This window comes from Schistocerca serialis, chromosome 2, assembly GCF_023864345.2.
Source record: "Schistocerca serialis cubense isolate TAMUIC-IGC-003099 chromosome 2, iqSchSeri2.2, whole genome shotgun sequence".
NCBI classification, from domain to species: Eukaryota; Metazoa; Arthropoda; class Insecta; order Orthoptera; family Acrididae; genus Schistocerca; species Schistocerca serialis.
In genome coordinates this window covers 761160018-761183190 of record NC_064639.1, presented here as the reverse complement: position 1 = coordinate 761183190, position 23173 = coordinate 761160018, and the positions used below count along the sequence as shown (strand labels likewise).

Here is a 23173-nt window from a genome sequence, read left to right as displayed (position 1 = left end):
ACCATGGGTGGCTAGGCTGTATGGATGGCAGTTCTCAGTATGTAAAGGTGGCAGCTTCAAAGTGGAGGTATTGCTGGTGGTTAGTAGGTTTGATATTGATGGAGATACTGATGAAGCCATCTTTGAGGTGGAGGTCAACTTCTATGAAGGTGACTTGTTGGGATGGGTAGGACCAGTAGAAGCAAATGGGGGAGAAGTTGTTGAGTTTCTGGAGGAAAGTAGATAGGGTGGCCTCATCCTCAATCCAGATTGCAAAGATGTCATCAATGAATCTGAAACAGGTCAGGGATTTAGCATTCTGGGTGTTTAGGAAGGATTCCTCTAGATGGCCCACGAATAGGTTGGCATAGGATGGTGCCATGCAAGTTCCCATAGCCATACCCCAGATTTGTTTGTACTTAATGCCTTCAAAGGAGAAGTATTGTGGGTGAGGACACAGTTGGTCATGGCGACTAGGAAGGAGGTTGTTGGTTTGGAATCCGTCAGGCATTGGGAAAGGAAGTGTTCAATAGCAGTAACACCATGGGCATTAGGGATGTTATTGTAAAGGGAGGTGGCATCAGTAGTGACAAGCAGGACACCGTATGGTAAAGGAACAGTAACTGTGGAGAGTCAGTGAAGGAAATGGTTGATATCTTTTGTATTGGAAGACAGACTGGGTTTAACAGGTTGAAGGTCTTAGTCTACGAGAGCAGAGATTTTCTCAATGAGTACACAGAGTGGTAGGGGTGTGTAGAGAGACAGACTCCAGGATGGGCCTAAGGATTAGAGAAGTGACTGGAGATCCTGCTGAATTTCTGGAATGGGGTCACTGTGTCAATGTTTGTAGGTAGAAGTATGTAACAGCTGGTGGAGTCCTTCTGCCAGGTAATCCTTGCGGTTCAAAACAAGAGTTGTGAATCCTTTGTCCGCAGGTATGATTATAAGGTCAGAATCAGTTTTTAGATGGTGGGCTATAGTTCTTTCTGTGGATGTAAGGTTAGTTCACATGTTGAGGGAAATCCCCAAATCCCTCAACATGCAAACTAACCTTACGTCAGCAGAAAGAACCGCAGTCCACCATATAAAAACTGATTCTGACCTTATAATAGTACCTGCAGACCGAGGCTCCACCACTGTTGTTTTAAACTGCAAGGATTAGCTGGCAGAAGGACTCCACCCGCTGCCACATACTTCCACCTACAAACCTTGACACAGTGACCCCATTTCAGAAATCCAGCAGAAATCTCCAGTCACTCCTCAAATCTTTAGGCCCATCCCAGAATTTCTCCCCGGAGTCCATCTCTCTAATCACCCCTCCCACCCCCACACTCATACCTTCTACATGGTTCCTAAAGTCCATAAAACCAACCACCCAGGAGGTCCACTTTTGGCTGGTTACTGTGCCCTCACTGAGAGAATCTCTGCTCTTGTAGACTAAGACCTTCAACCTGTTACCCACAAATTTACTCTTCAATACAAAAGATACCAACCATTTCCTCCACTGACTCTCTGCAATTCCTGTTCCTTTACCACACTGTGTCCAGATCCTCACTACTAATGCCACCTCCCTTTACATTAACATCCCTAATGTCCATGGTTTTACCGCTACTGACCACTACCTTTCCCAATGCCCAATGGATTCCAAACCAACAACCTCCTTCCTAGTTTCCATGACCAACTACATCCTCACCCACAATTACTCCTTATTTGAATGTATTACCTACAAACAAATCTCGGGTATGACTGTGAGTACCCACCTGGCACCATCCTATGCCAACCTATTCATGGGCCAACTAGAGGAATCCTTCCTAAGCACCCAGAATCCTAAACCCCTCACCTGGTTCAGATTCACTGATGACATTTTTACGATCTGGATCGAGGGTGAGGTCAACCTATCGACATTCCTCCAGAAACTTAACAACTTCGTCTCCATTTGCTTCACCTGGTCCTACTCAACCCAAGAAGCCACCTTCCTAGATGTTGACCTCCACCTAAAAGATGGCTACATCAGTACCCCTGTCCATACCAAACCTACTAATCACCAGCAATACCTCCACTTCGACAGCTGCCACCCATCCCATACCAAGAAATGCCTTCCATGCAGCCTAGCAACGCACGGTCATTGCATGTGCTGTGACAAGCGTTCCTTCTTGAAATATACTGAGGCTCTCACTGAAGCCTTCACAGATTGTAATTATCCTCCCAATCTTGTACAAAAACAAATCTCCCATGCCTTAGCTTTCCAGTCTCCCACTACCTCCCTAAGTCACACCGTCCAGCCACAGAGAAGCATTCCCGTCGTAACTCAGTACTACCCAGGAATGGTGAAACTGAATTTCATGCTCCACCAGGGTTTTTACTACCTCCTGCCATGCTTTGAAATGAGAAATGTCGAGCCCACTATCCTTCCCACCAGTCTCACAGTGGTATTCCACCATCCACCAAATGCTGCATTTTATGTGGGCATGACAACCAACAAGCTGTCTGTGAGCATGAATGGCCACCGACAAGCTGTGGCCAAGAAATAAGTGGACCATCCCACAGCTGAGCAAGCTGCCAAACATGACATCCTTCATTGCAATGATTGCTTCACAGCCTGTGCCATATGGATCCTTCCCACCAACACCAGCTTTTCTGAACTGCGCATGTGGGAACTTTCCCTACAATATATCTGAAGTTCCTGTAACCCTCCTGGGCTCAACCTATGTTAGTCATTGTCCTCACCCATCCAACCCCTTCCGTGTTCCCATTCCAGCACTACACAGCTCTCATTCCACCATCGCACCCAGTCATTTTACTTCTCTCCTTTTCCACTACCCCCCTCTCCTCACCTCTCCCCTGCCCTCTTTCTATCGTCCTGACTGCACATAGCTCCCCTAACCTCTTTCCACCTCCTCCCTGCATGCTCCCCAGCTGCATTTCACTGTCCCCCACCCCTACCCTGCTATCCCTCCCCTTCCCTGCTCCAGCCTCCTCTTTACCCCTGCCCATTTGCCACACCCATCATGCATTGGCACTGCTGCTCACAATATGGCTTTAGTTGCCAGCAGAGACTGCAGTCGTGTGTGTGTGTGTGTGTGTGTGTGTGTGTGTGTGTGTGTCGTCTATTTTTGACAAAGGCCTTACTGGCCGAAAGCTTTATTTGTGACAGTTATGCCTATCTGCAACCCAGCATATCTGCTATATGGTGATCAGCAACTTTCCTTTTCATAATATTTTTACATTCCATCTTAGATTTTTCATTGTTTGATTCTCATAATATTTTGATATAAAACAAGAACAATGTACCTGTAACTCATGTAACTTATTTCTCTTTCCTGCAGGTAAGACAGGAGTGACTTCAGCCAGTAGACAATCACCATGGAAACGATGACCACATGGAAAAAGGTAAAATGGACGCATCAACAGCTGTAGTTCACATTCACAGCAAACATCTCGCACTTGCACACGAGCATACCTGAAAGATAAATATCTAATATTAGAATGAGAGAGGTAGAGACTATACCACAGAGTCCTAGATGAAGAGTAAGTAATTGTAAGGAGCTTAACTATGTTAATGTGAAATTCATATTAATATTTACCTGTTTCGGAAAGCTTGGATTTCTTCTCTAATAACTTCAGCTGATTTGGTTGCTTCTTCCATTTCTTCTTTAAGATCCTGAATATGCTGGTTATATTCCTGCAAACAAAACAGAATTGTTGCTTTGGTATTTAGCTCCTTATGAAGCACTGTCACTATCCATCATGTTCTACCCTCCACTTCTACAGTCTCGTTTCCATGAATTTTTTTTATTTAAATTTGATATATGATCAGTAAAAATATTTCCTATCATGTAAGTAAGAAAATTTAAATTATTTTTAATAGGTTTACCACAAGTATTAAGAAAGTATAAATTATTTTCTCTCCTTCCTTACATTACTTGTAAAATAATCATTTGGCCTGAGAACTCTTAGTGGACCCCATTTAAGGCATTTTCACCGAAGAAAAAGTGGACATTGTTTCCAGGAATCAAAACCAGGTGCTAAAGTCATCTTCCAGAAACACTAGACCATGGAGACAGTCAAAGTAACTAAATGACAATTTAAGTGTAACAACATATTGCAAAACTGACGTCTTCTAAGTACTAACATGTCATTACTTAAGGTAATACTTTGAAAACATAATGAATATAGAGCAAACTTACACAGAAAATCTGAATACATTATCTGGAAACCAAAAATATACTTTTGTTCATAACAGAATCAGTTATCTCTATAGTTGCAGTGGAGATAAAATTCAATACATTGTCTGGGGTGTGGTAACGGGTATATAGTGTACAAGAATCATTTCATCCCTTTGTTGTTCCACTAATTGCTGGCTTTACAGTACTCTTGGTACATGCTTGAACTTATCTACACTCCTGGAAATGGAAAAAAGAACACATTGATACCGGTGTGTCAGACCCACCATACTTGCTCCGGACACTGCGAGAGGGCTGTACAAGCAATGATCACACGCACGGCACAGCGGACACACCAGGAACCGCGGTGTTGGCCGTCGAATGGCGCTAGCTGCGCAGCATTTGTGCACCGCCGCCGTCAGTGTCAGCCAGTTTGCCGTGGCATACGGAGCTCCATCGCAGTCTTTAACACTGGTAGCATGCCGCGACAGCGTGGACGTGAACCGTATGTGCAGTTGACGGACTTTGAGCGAGGGCGTATAGTGGGCATGCGGGAGGCCGCGTGGACGTACCGCCGAATTGCTCAACACGTGGGGCGTGAGGTCTCCACAGTACATCGATGTTGTCGCCAGTGGTCGGCGGAAGGTGCACGTGCCCGTCGACCTGGGACCGGACCGCAGCGACGCACGGATGCACGCCAAGAGCGTAGGATCCTACGCAGTGCCGTAGGGGACCGCACCGCCACTTCCCAGCAAATTAGAGACACTGTTGCTCCTGGGGTATCGGCGAGGACCATTCGCAACCGTCTCCATGAAGCTGGGCTACGGTCCCGCACACCGTTAGGCCGTCTTCCGCTCACGCCCCAACATCGCGCAGCCTGCCTCCAGTGGTGTCGCGACAGGCGTGAATGGAGGGACGAATGGAGACGTGTCGTCTTCAGCGATGAGAGTCGCTTCTGCCTTGGTGCCAATGATGGTCGTATGCGTGTTTGGCGCCGTGCAGGTGAGCGCCACAATCAGGACTGCATACGACCGAGGCACACAGGGCCAACACCCGGCATCATGGTGTGGGGAGCGATCTCCTACACTGGCCGTACACCACTGGTGATCGTCGAGGGGACACTGAATAGTGCACGGTACATCCAAACCGTCATCGAACCCATCGTTCTACCATTCCTAGACCAGCAAGGGAACTTGCTGTTCCAACAGGACAATGCACGTCCGCATGTATCCCGTGCCACCCAACGTGCTCTAGAAGGTGTAAGTCAACTACCCTGGCCAGCAAGATCTCCGGATCTGTCCCCCATTGAGCATGTTTGGGACTGGATGAAGCGTCGTCTCACGCGGTCTGCACGTCCAGCACGAACGCTGGTCCAACTGAGGCGCCAGGTGGAAATGGCATGGCAAGCCGTTCCACAGGACTACATCCAGCATCTCTACGATCGTCTCCATGGGAGAATAGCAGCCTGCATTGCTGCGAAAGGTGGATATACACTGTACTAGTGCCGACATTGTGCATGCTCTGTTGCCTGTGTCTATGTGCCTGTGGTTCTGTCAGTGTGATCATGTGATGTATCTGACCCCAGGAATGTGTCAATAAAGTTTCCCCTTCCTGGGACAATGAATTCACGGTGTTCTTATTTCAATTTCCAGGAGTGTATTTTCCTACTTGTGGTCATGCGAATTTTATGTTTATCCATGGAGAATCTGCGAAGCTGATGCTGTTGTTTTTAGAGAAGTCATGCCACAAAATTGTAAGAAAATGTAGGAAGACCTGCGGAGAATTTATATTTCCTGCCTGCATTGCCAGTTGAGCCGGAAAATAAATAAATGTCAAATACTGCACATAAATGTGATGAAAGACTGATTATTGTTTGATTACATAACATGCAACTGAACTTTCACTACCTGGATGGCCTCCGTGAAAACGAGTGTTCATAGAACAATGAAACTTAATAGAAACTTATGTAAGGTCATGCAGAAGAGAAATACTGAATAAACCTAAATGTTACTCAATGCGATGACCATCTGCTTCCACAACAGCCTGGACGTTTGTACAGATACCATTTCACAATTGTTCACAGAACTTTTCAAATGGTGGACCATGGGAAGTTCAGATGGCACGCAACAAGCTCATGCGCTGCTTGAAGATTGGCCACTCCATCCATTATTTTCAGCCATGGAAACAGTAACTTCTTCTACAATGTATGGTGCAATTGGCCTTCAGCCTCTCCCAGGAGAAATTCCAAAACCACTAGGTAATTCAAACTTCCAAATCCTGTTTTTCAATTCCAGTGCAAAAAGAGGACCTCTCTGTGATTATTTAACGCATTGACACTCATGGAAAGCAGCAGCACTATTGCTGTTGTTTTCATAAAACAGTTTTATCTGAGTAAGGCCCTGCTAACCTTGTGTTGACTGTCTGCAAATGTAAATGCGCACTGATGATTGTGTTTCAACCTTACATTGCTGTACTGGTGCCAGCACCTAACAGTAGGTCATGACACTAGCACTACTAGCAATCAAATCCTGCTGTGCACAGTCTGAATATCACTCCTATAAAGTTGGGTACCCATATGGTAAATAGATCACCATCTACACTGGCTCAAGTAACCTAAGTTTCATTATAAACACCCTGTACCTTACGGTATGCATATGGAGCAATTTAAAGTGGAATAACCATATGAAACTAACTGTATGAAAGACAGATGCCAGACTGAATTTCATTGGGGGGAATTCTAAGGAAGTTAACCCAACCACAAAAAAAGTAGCTTATAAAACCCTGGTTTGACAGATTATTGATTATTGCTCATAAGCCTGGGGTTGTTGCAAGATAGTATTAGTATAGCTGATAGGGTAAGAAACATAGAAGAGAAAAGCATTTCATTTTACAATTGGATGCCAGGTCCAGCCTTAGCGGCCAGTGACAGTGGTCACATATGTATGAGGTGTGAAAGAGAGAGAGAGAGAGAGAGAGAGAGAGAGAGAGAGAGAGAGAGAGAGTTTTATCTACTTTAGAAAAAAGGTCTTTTGGCCGAAAGCTCACTTGTTTAGCAGTCTTTTTGTTGTGCTGTCTGTGATTCAACATTTCCACTATATGGTGAGTAGCAATCTATCCTTTTCATAACATTGTCAGAATACCTATATCAGTTACTTAGCCACTACATCACTGATGTTACATCTGCCTTTACAGTGGTACTGTACCTGCAGTGAAGTGCAGATTGCATCCTTAAAGTGATCAATTGTGACAAAGTCTGAAAAGAATGGAAGGATGTCTTCAATTTTGATGAGATCACATTCCTGAAGAAACTGCATAGCCTGCTGGATATCATTCTTCTCACTGACCACATGCTGAGCTGTAAAAAAACAAATTAAATTAATAGACCCATAGAGAAAAACATTTTTCTCAATAACTGAGAAGTTTTCTTTCTCATTAAGTGGAGGATTTGGCTGAGTCACATTATATACCAGAAAGAGAGGTATATCATTTTGTTAACATGTTGTTACTTAGTACCTGTAGATAGGCACAGTGGTAAAACATAAGACTCACATTGGAGAGGATTGTGGTTCAAGTCCCTACCCAATCATCCAGAGTTAGGTTTGCTGTGGTTTCCATAAACCACCTATGGAAAATGCCTGGATAGCTTCTTTGAAAAAGACATGACTTTCTGTACTTGTGTTGTATGACCTTTTTCAATATTACAGGAAGTTACCTTGTTTACAAAAAGGGAAGGAGAGTAAAAATGTTGCAACCACAGAATTCAGCACATGTTCACTGAGTCAGATCCATAATACAAAACACAGTAAATTAACTAAAGAAATATCAAATATTTTTACTGACAGTAATAATATCAATATTATTACGTTGAAAGAGAATGACCTATTAGAGTTTGGAAGTGATGGATGGTGAGAAGACAGACAGAGATAGAGAGAGAATGTGTTGGTCTTTCATGGATTAGCACATTACTTGAAATATTAGTAGGAATTTTCATGCTACATGGTGAGCATTAAGCCAAATGTAAATAATTGCCCGATGTTTATTTTTGTACTATGTGACAGTTTAGTATCCGGGTTTGACTAAAGTGCCAGGCAGGAGGAAGTTGTTGCAGCTACAAGGTCACATGAAGCTCTAGTAACCTTGGTGGCTGGGTGGGGGCCTAAGCCTCCAAGCAAAGGACGACCCAGCCCAAGTCTAATGCCCTGGGGGCACATATATAAGACAATTCAGGCGGTGCACAGGCAGTACCCATCCCTGCACTGTGAGGTGGCACAATGAGGCTGCTGGTAAGTACATCACAGGTGTTCACAGTTTACACTTTTGAAGAAGCTGCTTATAAGGAATTTGTAAACTGAATTACGAAGCAAAGTTGGATGATTGTGCAACATAAAGTACATAAACTACCTATGAGCCTCCATTTTATAAAGCCTTGCGGAACTCATACTCATGAGAAAAAATTTAAGTGAGTGAGGGACAATAATTTAGTTTTATAAAATATGTGAGTTGGTGATTATAATTATTTCTTGCCTTGAAAGCTTCTCTACAACAATACTGAGTGAAGATTATATTGTACTTACTTCTTATACTGATAGATGTATTGCAGATACTGATAGGACATTTGTGTGTGTGTGTGTGTGTGTGTGTGTGTGTGTGTGTGTGTGTGTGTACATGCTTATTCATTACAGCATTGCATATTAAAAAAGATCTCTAAGAATACATTCACTGAAAGAAAAAAGATTCCAATAATCTGCTTATTTTTAGAGTGTTTATATTATTAGAGGAGATATATCAGTTCAGTAAATATTTTTTGTGACATTAATGTACAGCAGTTGGGTACAGCTAATGACAACATCTTGTATTTTCTGCTTTATTAAAAATCTGTAGCAATACCTTTATGGTTTAGTATTTACTAAGATATTAACAACTTAAGAGTTTTTCTTGTGACTGCTCTGCTGGCATCAGAAGCAAATTTGCCTCAAATACCACAGTCATTTAAATCTTCAGATAAGTTTATTTCCTAATCCTATTATCTAAAGTGAAAAATATATTCAGTTCATGTTAATATATGTAATTACAGGCTCTGCTGTGTGCCTTGATGGCATTGTGTGCCGGAGACCCTGTAATCCTGCCACCACTGGCGCCATACAATGCACTGGGCTTTGGTGTTCCACACTCATATGCAGCACTTCCTTATAACTACCACGTTCCCCCACCTGTGGCAGCAGTGGCTCCGCCATTGAGCCTTAAAACACAGTATCATGCACAGGATGAGTTTGGACAAGCTAGCTATGGCCATACAGAGCCATTCCAAGCCCACAGTGCAGTGCAGGTATGAACATTTTTGAATATTCACTTACATACCTCTTGCATTTACTAATAATTGAGCCGTATTTAACAGCATAATTTTTTTGTTAGCTACCTACAATGGTATTGACACAGGTTTACTAGGAATGAGAGAGAGTGTGTTTTGCAAAAATAGGGCTACAGAAATATACATATTTAACAGTCAGTTGTGTTTGATGGGCTGTACAATTGAAGGTATAATGTTGTCAGTGCTCAAACTCTGCATCATCATCTTCATCACAGAAGTAGAATTCAGCGCAAAGTTAAAACAGCAACCTTTTAGGAGTGCACAGCTCACGTGGTAGATTAAATCATTATGGTTAGTATTGTGTAGGTAACATACATACATGGTCCATCAGTTTATTAAGTACAGATGTAGATGTACATATATGAAGAGTTATGATGATGATGACAATGATGATGACATCAATTTATGACTTGCACTGATCTATACAATCTGTGAATGAGGAAATAGTAAATCACGCTAATATTATTACTTATCTGTATTTTAGAATTAAGTCTGCTATGGTGTGGATTGTTTGTATACTACTTTAGTTTTAACAGTTTACTCTGTGGATTAGTAATATGGCAAGTAAGAAACGAAGCAAGTAATGTATACTGACACACATACGTGCAGTTTTTATTTCCAGTACAAAGGCCATGCAAATCCAAATCTTACAGTGCAACAGCCATATTTTTACATACATATATTTCTCTACAGCCGTATTATTAACTTGCAATAAAACTGTTCATATTCAAAGCTCACTGTAAACAGCTTATGTATGATTTAAAGAAACTTACAGTTAAGAAAGTGTTGTGTCTTCAATGTTAATACTCTTTTTGGAAAAAAATTATAAGGAATATGAACCACAACAACTAAATACTAAGAAGATTCATTGTAGAACACCAGCAGAATATGCCCGACGTGTCATTGCCGACGCACATAAAAATGACATACAAGACAACAGCAAGAAAAGCCTCAGTTGCAGCAAAGATAACATTTTTATTTGTTGATACTACTGAATGTGCATTAAAAGTTTTCATACAGTATGCTGTATCCTAAGCAATGTATGTTAAACTGTTATACTGTACATTGGTTTCAAAAAATGGAGGAATTAACAATGCATCACAGACTGCAGATAATTGACCATATTATCTGATACAGCAAGATGGCATGGAGTTTAAGGATATGACTGGCTGCACTACTCAAGGAATTACTGACATTTAATGGAAACTTAAGCTGGAAATGGCTCTAACCAAGCTTTTGAAGCTCAGTACAGGAGGATGGTCATGATGAAATATATTTTGGGCAGCAATAACACTGTTCTACTGATTTTATTGTCACTTTGAAAGGTTACTGCAAGAAGTGTGTGAAAGACGTTCACTGACTCTCACTTCGTACCACAGAGGTATTGTTCTATTTAGATTCTTAAATGGTGGCTGTTTACCAGTGATTCCATCCCAAGGGTGCATGTTTCTAGAAGCCAACAGACCAATAGATCAATGCAGACACTATGTAAACTTGGAAAAATTTCTCCAGTAAGTAATTCTTCGCACAGGTATTCAAGTTTGAGTCAGTTGCTGTTGCCTTATGTTATTAACTCATGGTTTGTTGTGAATGATCACGTCCTTTGGAGTTTCTCATGGCCAACAATATCAACTGATGTCAGTTTTACTGAAACACTATGGTGCATTATAATGGCTAGGGCAGTAAGTTCACCCCCCAGCCCCCTTTTTCTCCCTGCAGTAATTGAGAAGTCTCCAGTTACATGTTGCTATATGTGAATGACTTGTTTTGATTAGTGAGTACAATTGTCTAAATCTTACATAAAATGTTCACTGGGAGTTGTCATAAACATTTCAGTTTGTTTGCTATACCAAGTACTTTTCATTTAGAATGTTAATTGTGACTGTTGCATTATTGAAGTATGTAGAAAGTGTACTATCAATGCCTGAACATTCTTAGTGATTAACAAAACTGGTTGTGCCAACGAAATATTGTATCACTGGAGCTGATTATTCAGTATTGTAAATGATAATCTGTGCATAAAAGTTAAAAAGCTGGCACATATAGGTTATATATATGTTCCATAACATCATATCTGATCATGTTTTGGACAACACATCAATCCAAACTAAAGTTTTCCAGGTCCAACAGTGTGTAATATGAACTATTTTTGGTGTGAATTCAAGAATGTCCTGCAAGAAACTCACAACTCTACTGACACATTTCTTAGCAGAACCAGTTATGTATCTATTATTAATAATATCAAATAATGTGAATGTTACGTAAAATCTGACTTCCGCACATCTTCACTGCAGTAATGTGCTTTCTGTCAGTAGGTGTTTAAAACTATTTTCTGTTTGAGAGGCTACAACAGTAGCCTGAGAGTTATGCTGGTCAGAAACAATACATTTAAAAGTTTATGGGATGTTTCATACTAATTTTTAAGCAGAAATGTGTTTCAGATTTTGTACTTATTCAACATTCATTTCAGTTAGACTCTATGGAAGAAACACTAGCATATCTGTTCTTTCCTAAACATGTAGTTTTGTTTTTATGACATTTTTTACTTCCATAAGGATCTCCTTGCCATGGATCTATGGAATAAAAAGTATGTTTATTTATCTATGTATCTTTCTAGTCATTCAACTTTGAATAATTCATACTGGCTACACTTGGCACAAATGGAAAAATATCTGTTCAGATCACATAATAATCAGTATGTGATCCTGTATATTAGTAAAGAAAAGAAAAATGTCAACAGTCAGTGTTACTAGTTAATGAGCAAATGTATATTGCAGAGTAGGTGGATGAAGCTTCCCACACAAAACTGTCAAATCTTAAAGGAGATTTATGCTTCCATTGATCAGTATGCTCTGTTTACGTGTATTTGTTGAAACAAACAAACACACACACACACACACACACACACACACACACACACACACACACACACAGAGGTGCTATTTCCAGCTGTAATGTTGTTGATTCCATGGCAATGGATATTGGGGACTACCACTGTAAATTATTTTGCTTTGGAGCGCAAAGGGTATTTTAAACTAATTTTCCGCTCAGCCTTGTTTGTTGTTTACTTTACTTGCAATCAGTTTTTTAAATCTTTTATGGCTTCACCATCAGGGAACTTGAAATAATATACATCTACAAATACATTCTGGATGGTTGGTCGGTTTGGGGGAGGTGACCAAACAGCAAGGTAATCGGTCTCATGGGATTATGGAAGGACGGGGAAGGAAGTCCGCTGCATCCTTTCAAAGGAACCATCCCGGCATTTCCCTGAAGCAATTTAGGGAAATTACGGAAAAGCTAAATCGGGAAGGTCGGACGCCGGTTTGAACCGACGTCCTCCCGAATGTGAGTCCAGTGTGCCAACCACAGCACCACCTCACTCGGTTGTATATTTTCCGGCAGTAGCTCAGCGTCCTCTAATGTGTCTCGTATTTACCATACAGACGACAGTGTAGTACTGCAACAGGACATAATTGTGGGTGTCTACTAATAAGATGACCAAACCAAAGTGCCTTAAGATGAAGTTATAACACTGTCACCAATGTCAAGCTCGGTTTGAATACCACAATGCTTTACTAGGCACAGTCCTATTGAATAGGGGTACCTAAAGTTTAATGCGGACTGTGAATGACAGTACAACTAGGCTTTTTTCACAGACTATTCCAGAGGTGAAAAAAGCGACAAACAAAAATCATAGGGTCGATCAAGCATTGAATCTGAGAGCTGCAGAATTACGGTTTTTGCCACTCTACTGTTAAGGGCTTCGAAACTGAGTTCAAATAAAATAGCCACAACTGAGGGGAAAATTAGTAGGAAAATACCCTTTGTGCTCCATATCTCAGAGTAGTTTTTGGAAGTCGGATGTGGAAACATAGGTGGCAATGGAAATTTCAGTCAGACCTTTAGGTGTGGTCATACAGCCTAAAGGTAAGGATGAAATGTTTAAAGCTTTCCCGGCGTACTGATTGTTCCATAAAAAAAGGGAGAATTTTTGGTGCAGAGTCTTCTGGCCATCTTCAGGTGAGTGCCACTGTAGTAGTACTGGTGAGTACGCGCTGAACTCCGCTATTTAAAGATGAAAATCGACCTGATACCGATACGCCAGGCTTTCACAGTGGAGGGCGTGAGGCGCAGTGCACGGAGGTGTTACGAACGCGCACGCTGAGCAGCGCACGCGCAATGTCACCTCAGTACGGCTTCAAATAGCGGAGCTCAGCGCGTACTCGCCAGTACTACTACAGTGGCACTCACCTGAAGATGGCCAGAAGACTCTGCGCCGAAATATCGTGGCAGGACGTTACTGATATCCGGCAGTTATCCCGTGTTCTTATGGAACGGTAAGGACGAATATTCCGTTCTCACTACATCTCGACTAAATAATGGGTAAGGCATGTCGGTGTGGCAGGACGCGGCGGGCAACAAGCTGGGCACGTACAGCTACGTGACGCCGTCGGGGCAGGTGGTGCGGCTGGACTACGTGGCGGACGGGCTGGGCTTCCGCGTGGCGAGCAACGCGCTGCCGGTGGCGCCCGAGCCGCCGGGCCCCGAGGCGCTGCCGCAGCCCGTGTCCGAGACGCCCGAGGTGGCGGCGGCGCGCGCCGCGCACCTGGCCGAGGTCGCCGAGGCGGAGGCGCGGTCGCGGTCTCGGCGCGCGCTGCGGCCGCGGCTGGGGCTGGGGGGCCCCGAGACGCCGGCCAGCACGGCGCCGCTGCCGCTGCCGCCGCCGCCGCCCCCCTCCCCGCTGCTGGCCTACGCGGCCGCGCCCTTCGCGCCGCTCGGGCCCGGCTACGGCTACGCCTACGGTCCCGGCCTGGGCCTGGGGTACGGGCTGGGGCTGCCCGCGCACCCGCCGCTGGTGGCTGCCGCCGCCGTCGCGGTGCCCACGGCGCGGCGCGCCTCGCTGTCGCGCGTGGTCAACAACCCCGGACACGCCGTCTCCTACAGGGTCGAGTGAGCTGGCAGCCCGCCACCGCGCACTACGGCTGCCGCAGCTCGTGTCGCCCACCTCGTCAATGTACTCCTTCGGATACCACCCGCCCATATACTCTGCTTTCAAATACATACATTCAAAACCAGTCTCCAGTCTATTTCATTCTCGTAAAAACCTTTGCGAGGTACCACACTCTCATGGCTACCTTCCGTTTTTAAGACCCACTCAACAACACTCAGAAATCTACCTCACACGAATTCGAATCTGAAACCTCCCTCCTACACTCCAACTCCCAAAGACTATTTAATTTCCCTCAAGATTATTAACTCATTAATAACTTACCACAGTATTGATCTGTACGTCGTATTTGTCAGCCGTGGACGCAATTACTGCTATTCCGTCGAAAACTGGCGTGCTGAGAAGGTGCCTGCGTAAAAATACTGGTTAATTCTTACAACAATGTAAAAGGAGCAACTAGCCACGATTAATAATAATATTTATTAAGAACAAAGAGCGCCGTTACCGGTTTCGAACTGCAGGTTCATCATCAGACGGTTGCCCGCTTTTAAAATTACGTACCGGGTGATCGAAAAGTCAGTATAAATTTGAAAACTGAATAAATCACGGAATAATGTAGATAGAGAGGTACAAATTGACACACATGCTTGGAATGAGATGGGGTTTTATTAGAACCAAAAAAAAATACAAACGTTCAAAAAATGTCCGACAGATGGTGCTTCATCTCATCAGAATAGCAATAATTAGCATAACAAAGTAAGACAAAGCAAAGATGATGTTCTTTACAGGAAATGCTCGATATGTCCACCATCATTCCTCAACAATAGCTGTAGTCGAGGAATAATGTTGTGAACAGCACTGTAAAGCATGACAGGAGTTATGGTGAGGCATTGGCGTCGGATGTTGTCTTTCAGCATCCCTAGAGATGTCGGTAAATCACGATACACTTGCGACTTCAGGTAACCCCAAAGCCAATAATCGCACGGACTGAGGTCTGGGGACTTGGGAGGCCAAGCATGACGAAAGTGGCGCCTGAGCACACGATCACCACCAAACGACGCGCGCAAGTGATCTTCCACGCGTCTAGCAATACTTCGTTTTTTTGTTTTTTGTTTTATTTTGTTCTAATAAAACCCCATGTCATTCCAAGCATATGTGTCAATTTTCATCCCTCTATCTACATTATTCCGTGGTTTATTAAGTTTTCAAATTTAAACTGACATTTTGATCACCCGGTACATGCTCAAGATCGTTTCTACCATTACGCAAGACTTGGCGGCCGCCTAGGGCGGCAAAGGGGTGAAAGGGGGGGGGGGATTATTTTGAATTCAAACAGCGAACAAACTGAGCAAATGAGGAAAAAAAAAAAAACGAAAAACAGGAAAAATTAAAATATCGAATTGTCTTCAAAACCATACAGAACAGTTACTCAGTAAGTCTTTGCTTACTTTGACGAAAGTAGACACATTGCCTCTACCTACCTCAAAACTTTAGCAGCCGCTATTGAGTATGAAACAGAAACAAACATGCCCTTAATTCTTCTCACGAAATGTAATCGCAGTTGCGAATACGGACTTGAATCAGCTGTATAATGGAATGACGAGACCCAAAATTTGTGCCGGTCCGGGACTCGAACCTGGATTTCCCGCTTATCGCCAGCGTTCGCCTTCCCGTTTTCTTTTTTTTCCCCTGTTAGGTCTCATTTTGCTCTATATTGGTCGATGAATTTGTTCGTGGCGGACGTCCGATGACAGCCGTTCAGGTTCTTTGTTGATCCGTTGACTTAGTTTTTTTTTATTACAGAGGGTAGCTGAACCTCTGACCGACCACGCTGAGCTACCGTGCTGGCGCTCGAACCCAGCCGCACAGTCCATGACTGCAGCGTCAGAGACCACTCGGCTAATCCAGCGCGGCATCCCTCTTTGGCTGTCCGAGCACGTCTCAGGGCCAGACCCAATCTTCCATACGTCGTCAACCACGTGCCTACATCCTGTACTCGTACATCCATTATGTATATTCCCATACAGGAGAGGCATTTTGCTTGAAAGCCGCTTGCCCAGTGTCGGCGGATAAATGCGACTTGCAGTGCCTGTGTTATTTCGAATTACGATGAAAAGTTCTTTTGGGCATGAACGAGTACAAGACGTCGGCACATGGTTGACGACATAAGGAAGTTTAGGTCTGGTTGTGAGTCGTACTCGGACAGCCAAACTGTAAGGCGACCGCTCGCGATAAACGGGAAATTTTCATTGTCATCATTCCACTGCACTGCTGTTGATAGTTTGCAATTGCGAATACATTTCATGTCTTTCATAACGGCTGTAGTCGCTGCAGTGCTGGTTCCTTCCGACATGTATCCATCTCTGAAGTAACTTTCCATCGTTAGTTCGGAATACCACAGGCACCGCAATATCAAATTAATTTATCTCTGTCGAGCGCTTGAAAGGGGCATGGTTTGCGATCATATTTGATACAATACCTCCCTCAGTCCCCCTTTTTGTTCTTCTCTCTCCAGATCACTTGTCAAGCATCAGTTGTCTTGAGTGGTTCTGTTGATGTTTTTAGTTCTACCATTATTTTCTGTGGATAATCGATCACGTATTCACAAGCTAGCTTTTGTACCTCTCTTTCATCACGTCTAAATGGAGAAAAAGTAAGTGCAGTTCATCATACCCGCACATAATAATGAGTTGGCGTCTGTAAGTCTGTCTCTGACTGATTCGAACTCATACCTATCTTGGGCAAATGATCAGAAGCAGATCGCTTAGAGCATTGAGCCACCGGGGTGGCTAATAAAAGTTGTAGAACTCTCAACAGAAAATGCAAACAAGTCGTCATTTATTTATTTAATCGCACGAAAGTGGATGCTGAAAAAGACGGGATCTATTCCTCACTCCACAAATATTTCAATTAAAACGGAAACGATTATCCAACTATCTAGTTTGATGCTTTGTCATGTCTCCCACCAGTACAGGATTGTTTCTAAATTCAAGAAAAAAAATTATTTGCACCAGAAAATAGTTCCACACCTTTATTAGTCAATTTTCTTGCAATTAAATAAAATAAGTAATTGATGGAAAATTTGGTTGCACTGGTATATTCAGCTGAGTTCTTCTTTAAAATGTGCAGCAAATTTTTCCTGTTTCAATTGTTTTGGGAAATTTCAAAAACTGAAAAAATTAGAACATAGAACAGTTTTAAAGGCACTGAGGACTAAGCATGAAAACTGAGAACTGACGCCAGAAAATGGGGACGTCAGGTCACCTTAGTTTAATGATATAAAGTATAATAGGAGAGTTACAGCGTTGTGCCGCTGGGGGATGGAGGGGGGTATCAGGAATAGCGATGGTAGTAAAAAGGAGGGGGCGTCATCTTTCGGTTCTCGCCAAGGGGAGCAAAACACAGCAACGGCCCCGTATATGTTGCATAATTATGCGATGTTGGCTAATTTTCATTGCAATGAAACCTTTGTTTTTTTGGAGTAGGTGTTCTATAGCAAAAAACCACGTTTTTTGGGTAGGTGTTCTATAGCAAAATACCACGTAAGAGAAAGGACTACTTTACTGGAATTGGATCCAATATTGAATTAAAACAAAATAAAGAACTATCTAAAAGAGCTGAGTTAATTCATGACATTGAAAACCAAGCGTCTTTTTACACAACTATTCATTTATTTGGAAGTAGTGCATCTTTCGCCGACTAGTAAGCAAGATTTAACACTTACAATATTGCTCTTGTACGTAGTTAACATTACCTGTGGACTGGCTGCAATATGAAAGTTTGGAAGTTATAACTGGTGTTTACAAATATGTAGTTGGAATTTAAAACATTTTAGGTTAATTAGACTCTGCATTTTAAATATACATATTTTCACATTGCTAGTGCTAAATCTGAATCCACAGATGGAACTTCAATCCAACAGTAATTATCGCCGGAAAAAAATTGAAAAGGAGTTCGGTATTCAAATACATACCCTGCTAAGCAAACAAGTGATCTTTCTGTTTAAATTTCTTTCACAACCAGTGTAAATATAAAGAAACACACAAAACACAAGAACAAAGTAAAATTTAGCGTATGTAAACACGTAAAACGCAACCAGTCACTTTTTTGGATAGTTAATTATTATTCCATAAACCAGTTTTCGGACCTTTTCAGGTTCATCTTCAGATGGTTTTTCGGAATTTATATATCTGTTTCTAGCATAATGCCGAATGCAGGGTCTGTGAAAATATGATGGAACATGCTTTAATGTACCGCCAAGAGTATTTTTTATCTGTTGATATGGATGCAAAAAAAGCACCCAGCATTGTGCTACAAACAAACTCAAAAATTTTGCATCCATATCAACAGGTAAACAGTACTCATGGCGATACATTGAAGCATGTTCCACCTTCTTGTCACTGAGTCAGCACCCAGCATTACGCTAGAAACAGATATGTAACTTCCTGTAAAGCATCTTAAGATGAACCTGAAAAGGTCTGAAAACCGGTTCATGAAATTATAAATAACTATTCAAAAAAGTGACTGTTTACAGTTTCATGTATTTACATTCAATTAACAGTCACGTGTTCTAAAATAGACGTATTGGTTAAACTTAATCTGTAAAATTTAGCGTTCATTATGGAGTACAGTGTGATACAAACGGAAACATGGAGATACATAGCCCATGAAACTGAAAACATATGCTCGGATTGATTTCATGATTTACCCGCAGAAAAATCTTTCATAACGACAGAAACTGCGAAAATAGTACGATAAACGTGTAATCTGAATTGTCATCAACTATTTCGTTCCTATCATCTGCTGACTCGTCACGGACTTTGCAAATCATTTGGTGCAGACGTTTCGCCCGTTCACTGCTCATTCTGAACACAAAATCAACGCAAAGCCTACAAAATACACGAGAAAGAGAGAACTTGAAGGACGACAGCTAACAGCTACGAAACAGGAGACGATGACAAAGCTTTCAAAAACGACGATACCGCTACCAGAATCTAGCAAGAACTACGAAGCCTGTAGACCTAACATACGTTTGCGGCAGCATAAACATATGTTTGAAACTGAGGGAAATCATTATAACTGGCTCGAAATATTACGTCCTCCGCACATTCCCATTTCCCGCAAGCACCGTAATATTACGTCAGCCGGATGCTAGTAAGTGTTAACACTTTTGAGGATTCTGAACTTACAGATAGCGTAGAGCATCATGTACTAGCTAGTACCTAAGGCTGGTTCCTAAGGCCTTGTTTAGCTTTATCAATTCACGCTCTTTTCAGTACCACAAGCAGAAACGTCTGTATCACTCATCTTTGCCGGGGAACGACAACTGCAGCATCTTCCACAAAACAAAGAATTTACGGCACGCCAACAAAAAGACACCGATAGGAACAGTTGAAATACTTTCATTTACTATAGAGAAACGCTCAATAGGAAAACTGGCTAGAGGCAGAGGACTGCATCCAGACACTTCTATTCTTGAATAACGCACACGATGCAGTTCAGTGAAATTCACGTTCATGACAAATGTAACATTACGAAAAAAGTCTTCCAAAGTTTCTTCGGAATCATGACACGAGCAAAATACGTGCAACTCTGTAAAATGTATCTGAACGGCACATTTAATAAACCTAGGATGGATCAATCAATCAATCAATCAATCTCAATCTCAATCTCTCTCTCTCTCTCTCTCTCTCTCTCTCTCTCTCTCTCTCTCTCTCTCGCCCCCTTCGTGAATTTCTCAGTGAAAGCAACCAGAACTATGCCATAATAGTTTTGAAATGGCGAGTTCAAGTTGCAGAATTAAATAACAAACCAGCGGTTTTCACAAGTGTAAGAAAGCTTCATGTCACATACAATAGCCGACCGTGGTGGCCACGTAGTTCTAGGCGCTGCAGTCCGGAACCGCGCGACTGCTACGGTCGCAGGTTCTAATCCTGCCTCGGGCATGGATGTGTGTGATGTCCTTAGGTTAGTTGGGTTTAAGTAGTCCTAAGCTCTAGGGGACTGATGACCTCCGATGTTAAGTTCCATAGTGCTCAGAGCCATTTGAACCATTTTTGAATCACCTACAATTCCTCCTAAGCTCTTCTTTCTGTATAGCTGCTTTTCCCACTTTCTTTACAGATTACACAGGTGAAGGATTCAAGTGCACCTGGTAGTTTCATTTTGTACATGAGCAACAAGTTTATCTTCCTGTTTTATTTATTTATCCCAGCAACATTATGTCATTAGGTCCCCTCTTACACAAAACCAGCCATTTTTAAACACGCGAATCGGAATAAAATACTGTAATGACTTCTGTAGGTGTCAGTATAATCGACAACGTCAACGACTTTTGGGGAATGCAGAATTTTTTATGAATTACAGGCAACAATTAAATAATTCCCATATTAATTAATAATGAGAAATACTATGAAAATGTCACCTGGTTTTAAAACCGTCAGTTGGATAGAAGTGAGACACATACCGTTCAAAGAATGGTTGCAGTATCACCTGAACGTACTCATCCCTGTAATTTGCAGATACCAATGTTTCAACTTTATCAGACACAAATTCCAAATAACTAATGAAAACGATGGTATTAACTCTGACAACCGTTAAAGGTTACTGATATTACAGTGTCGGAACTGCCACAAAGCCGAAACCACCACCTACACTTTTACTGTGTGTCAAAACTATAATAATACGATCTAAAGTACCTTCTACTTTAAACACAAATTGAATGCTTGAGTTGTGACCGTGAAACTAGGGTAATGTGAAGTTTGTTCTGCACTGTTAAAACAAGCAACACTCGCTTTTCACAGAAGAAAATCGCTAATGACTTCCTTGTGACATAAATACGACGTTTACTTCAGAAGACGAAACAACAGACATAGGAAAGTAAATGGATTCTCAATTCTCAAACTAAACGATGAGATCTTTTTTCTAATCACGATACAATTGTACATGAAGCCCTTTTTGAGTTTATAAGCGACAATAATAGGAATATATACCGCACTGTCAGACGATCAACACTTTAATCATTATGAGTTTTTTTACATGTTTAAGGGTCGCAGTGGGTTATCAGGGACAAGTGACTTGTGCGCAAAGCTGGGGTCTGATAGTGTCCCATAAGCGTTCTACCGGGTTCACATTAGTCGAACTTTGTGGCCAAGATATCGACGACAGTTCATTATCATACTTTCTGAACCAATTTAGGGCGATTCTGGCCTTGTGACAGGGACAATTATCCTGCCAACGGAAAAGGGGAGGGGGGTGTAGTGTCACCATCGGGGAAGCGGGGAAGACACCAGGCTTGAAGAGATGCAGACGGTCAGCAATAAAGTTCACTTGGCCCACGGCGGTCTGCGTCCGTGGCATAGTGTGTGATCCACACACGACCATCGACCGCGGGCAACAAGAAACGTGATTCATCAGGCCAGGTGAAACGTTTCCATTGACCCACGGTCCAATATTCATCTACATCTACATGATTACTATGTAATTTACAATTAAGTGTCTGTCAGAAGGGTCATAGAGCCATCTTCAAGGTATTTCTCTACCGTTCCACTCCCGAACATCGTGCGGGAAAAACGAATATTCATATCTTTACGTACTAGCTCCGATTCCTCTAGCTTTATTACATTTTATTACGATGATCGTTTCTCTCCATGTAGGTGGGCGCCATCAAAATATTTCACACTTTGAGGAGAAAGTTGGTGATCGAAATTTCATGAGAAGATTCTACAGCGACAAAAAATGCCTTTGTTTCAATGATCACCGCCCTAATTGGCGTATCATACTCATGGCACTATCTCGTACGGTTCGCGATAATCCAAAACAAGCTGCTCTCCTTCGGACTTTTTCGACCCACACGATGCGGAGTTCACAACGCACAGCAATACTCCAGAAGAGTTGGGATAAGCGTGGTGTAAGCAATATCTTCAGTATACCAGTTGCGTGTTCTGCAAGCATAGTGTAAGCAATATCTTCAAGTAGACCTGCTGCATATTCTAAGTGTTCTGACTAAAAAACCTCGTCCTTATTTGTTTTCCCGACAACGTTATCTATGTGATCGTTTCAATTTAAGTTATCCGCGCTTTTAATCTCTATGCATTTAATTGAATTTACAGCCTTTAGATTTGTGTTATTTATCATTTAACCGAAATTTAGCGGATTCCTTTTAGTACTCATGAGGAAGACTACATAGTTTTCATTATTTAGAGTCAACTGCCACTTTTAAAACCATACAGATGGCTTGTGAAAATCATTTTGCGATTGGTTTTGATCATCTAATGACTTCACACAACGGTAAATGACAGCATTACCTGCAAACAGTTGAAGAGGATTACCGAGATTCTCTCCTAAATCATTTATGTAGATCAGGAAGAGCAGAGGCGTACAACACTTTCTTGGGGAAATCCAGATATTATTTCTGTTTTACTCGACGACTTTCCTTCAATTATACGATCTGAGACCTTCCTGAAAGGAAATACAAATCCAGTAGCACAAGTGAGACAATACCCCGTAAGCACGCAATTTCATTAGAAGTCGTTTGTCAAGAATGGTGTCAAAAGCCTTCTGGCGATCTAAAAATATGGAATCAATTTAACATTACTTCGCGAGAATAAAGAGATAGTTGAGTTTCACGAGAAAGATAATTTCTGAATACATGTTGACTACTTTTTAATAAATCGTTTTCTTCGGGATAATTCATAATGTTCGAACACAGTA

General features: G+C 42.1%; 1 protein-coding gene across 2 annotated transcripts in view; it reads right to left on the bottom strand.

Annotated features, from left to right (window-relative positions):
- Positions 1–23173, bottom strand: part of LOC126457972 (vacuolar protein sorting-associated protein 18 homolog) — a 260426-nt gene that overhangs the window by 24858 nt on the left and 212395 nt on the right. For both annotated transcript variants that reach the window (XM_050094731.1, XM_050094732.1), the window contains 3 exons: positions 7346–7497; positions 3564–3661; positions 3271–3439 (listed from right to left, as the gene is read on the bottom strand). In XM_050094731.1, the coding sequence (XP_049950688.1) occupies positions 3271–3439; positions 3564–3661; positions 7346–7497 (419 nt within the window). The remainder of the gene's footprint in view (positions 1–3270; positions 3440–3563; positions 3662–7345; positions 7498–23173) is intronic.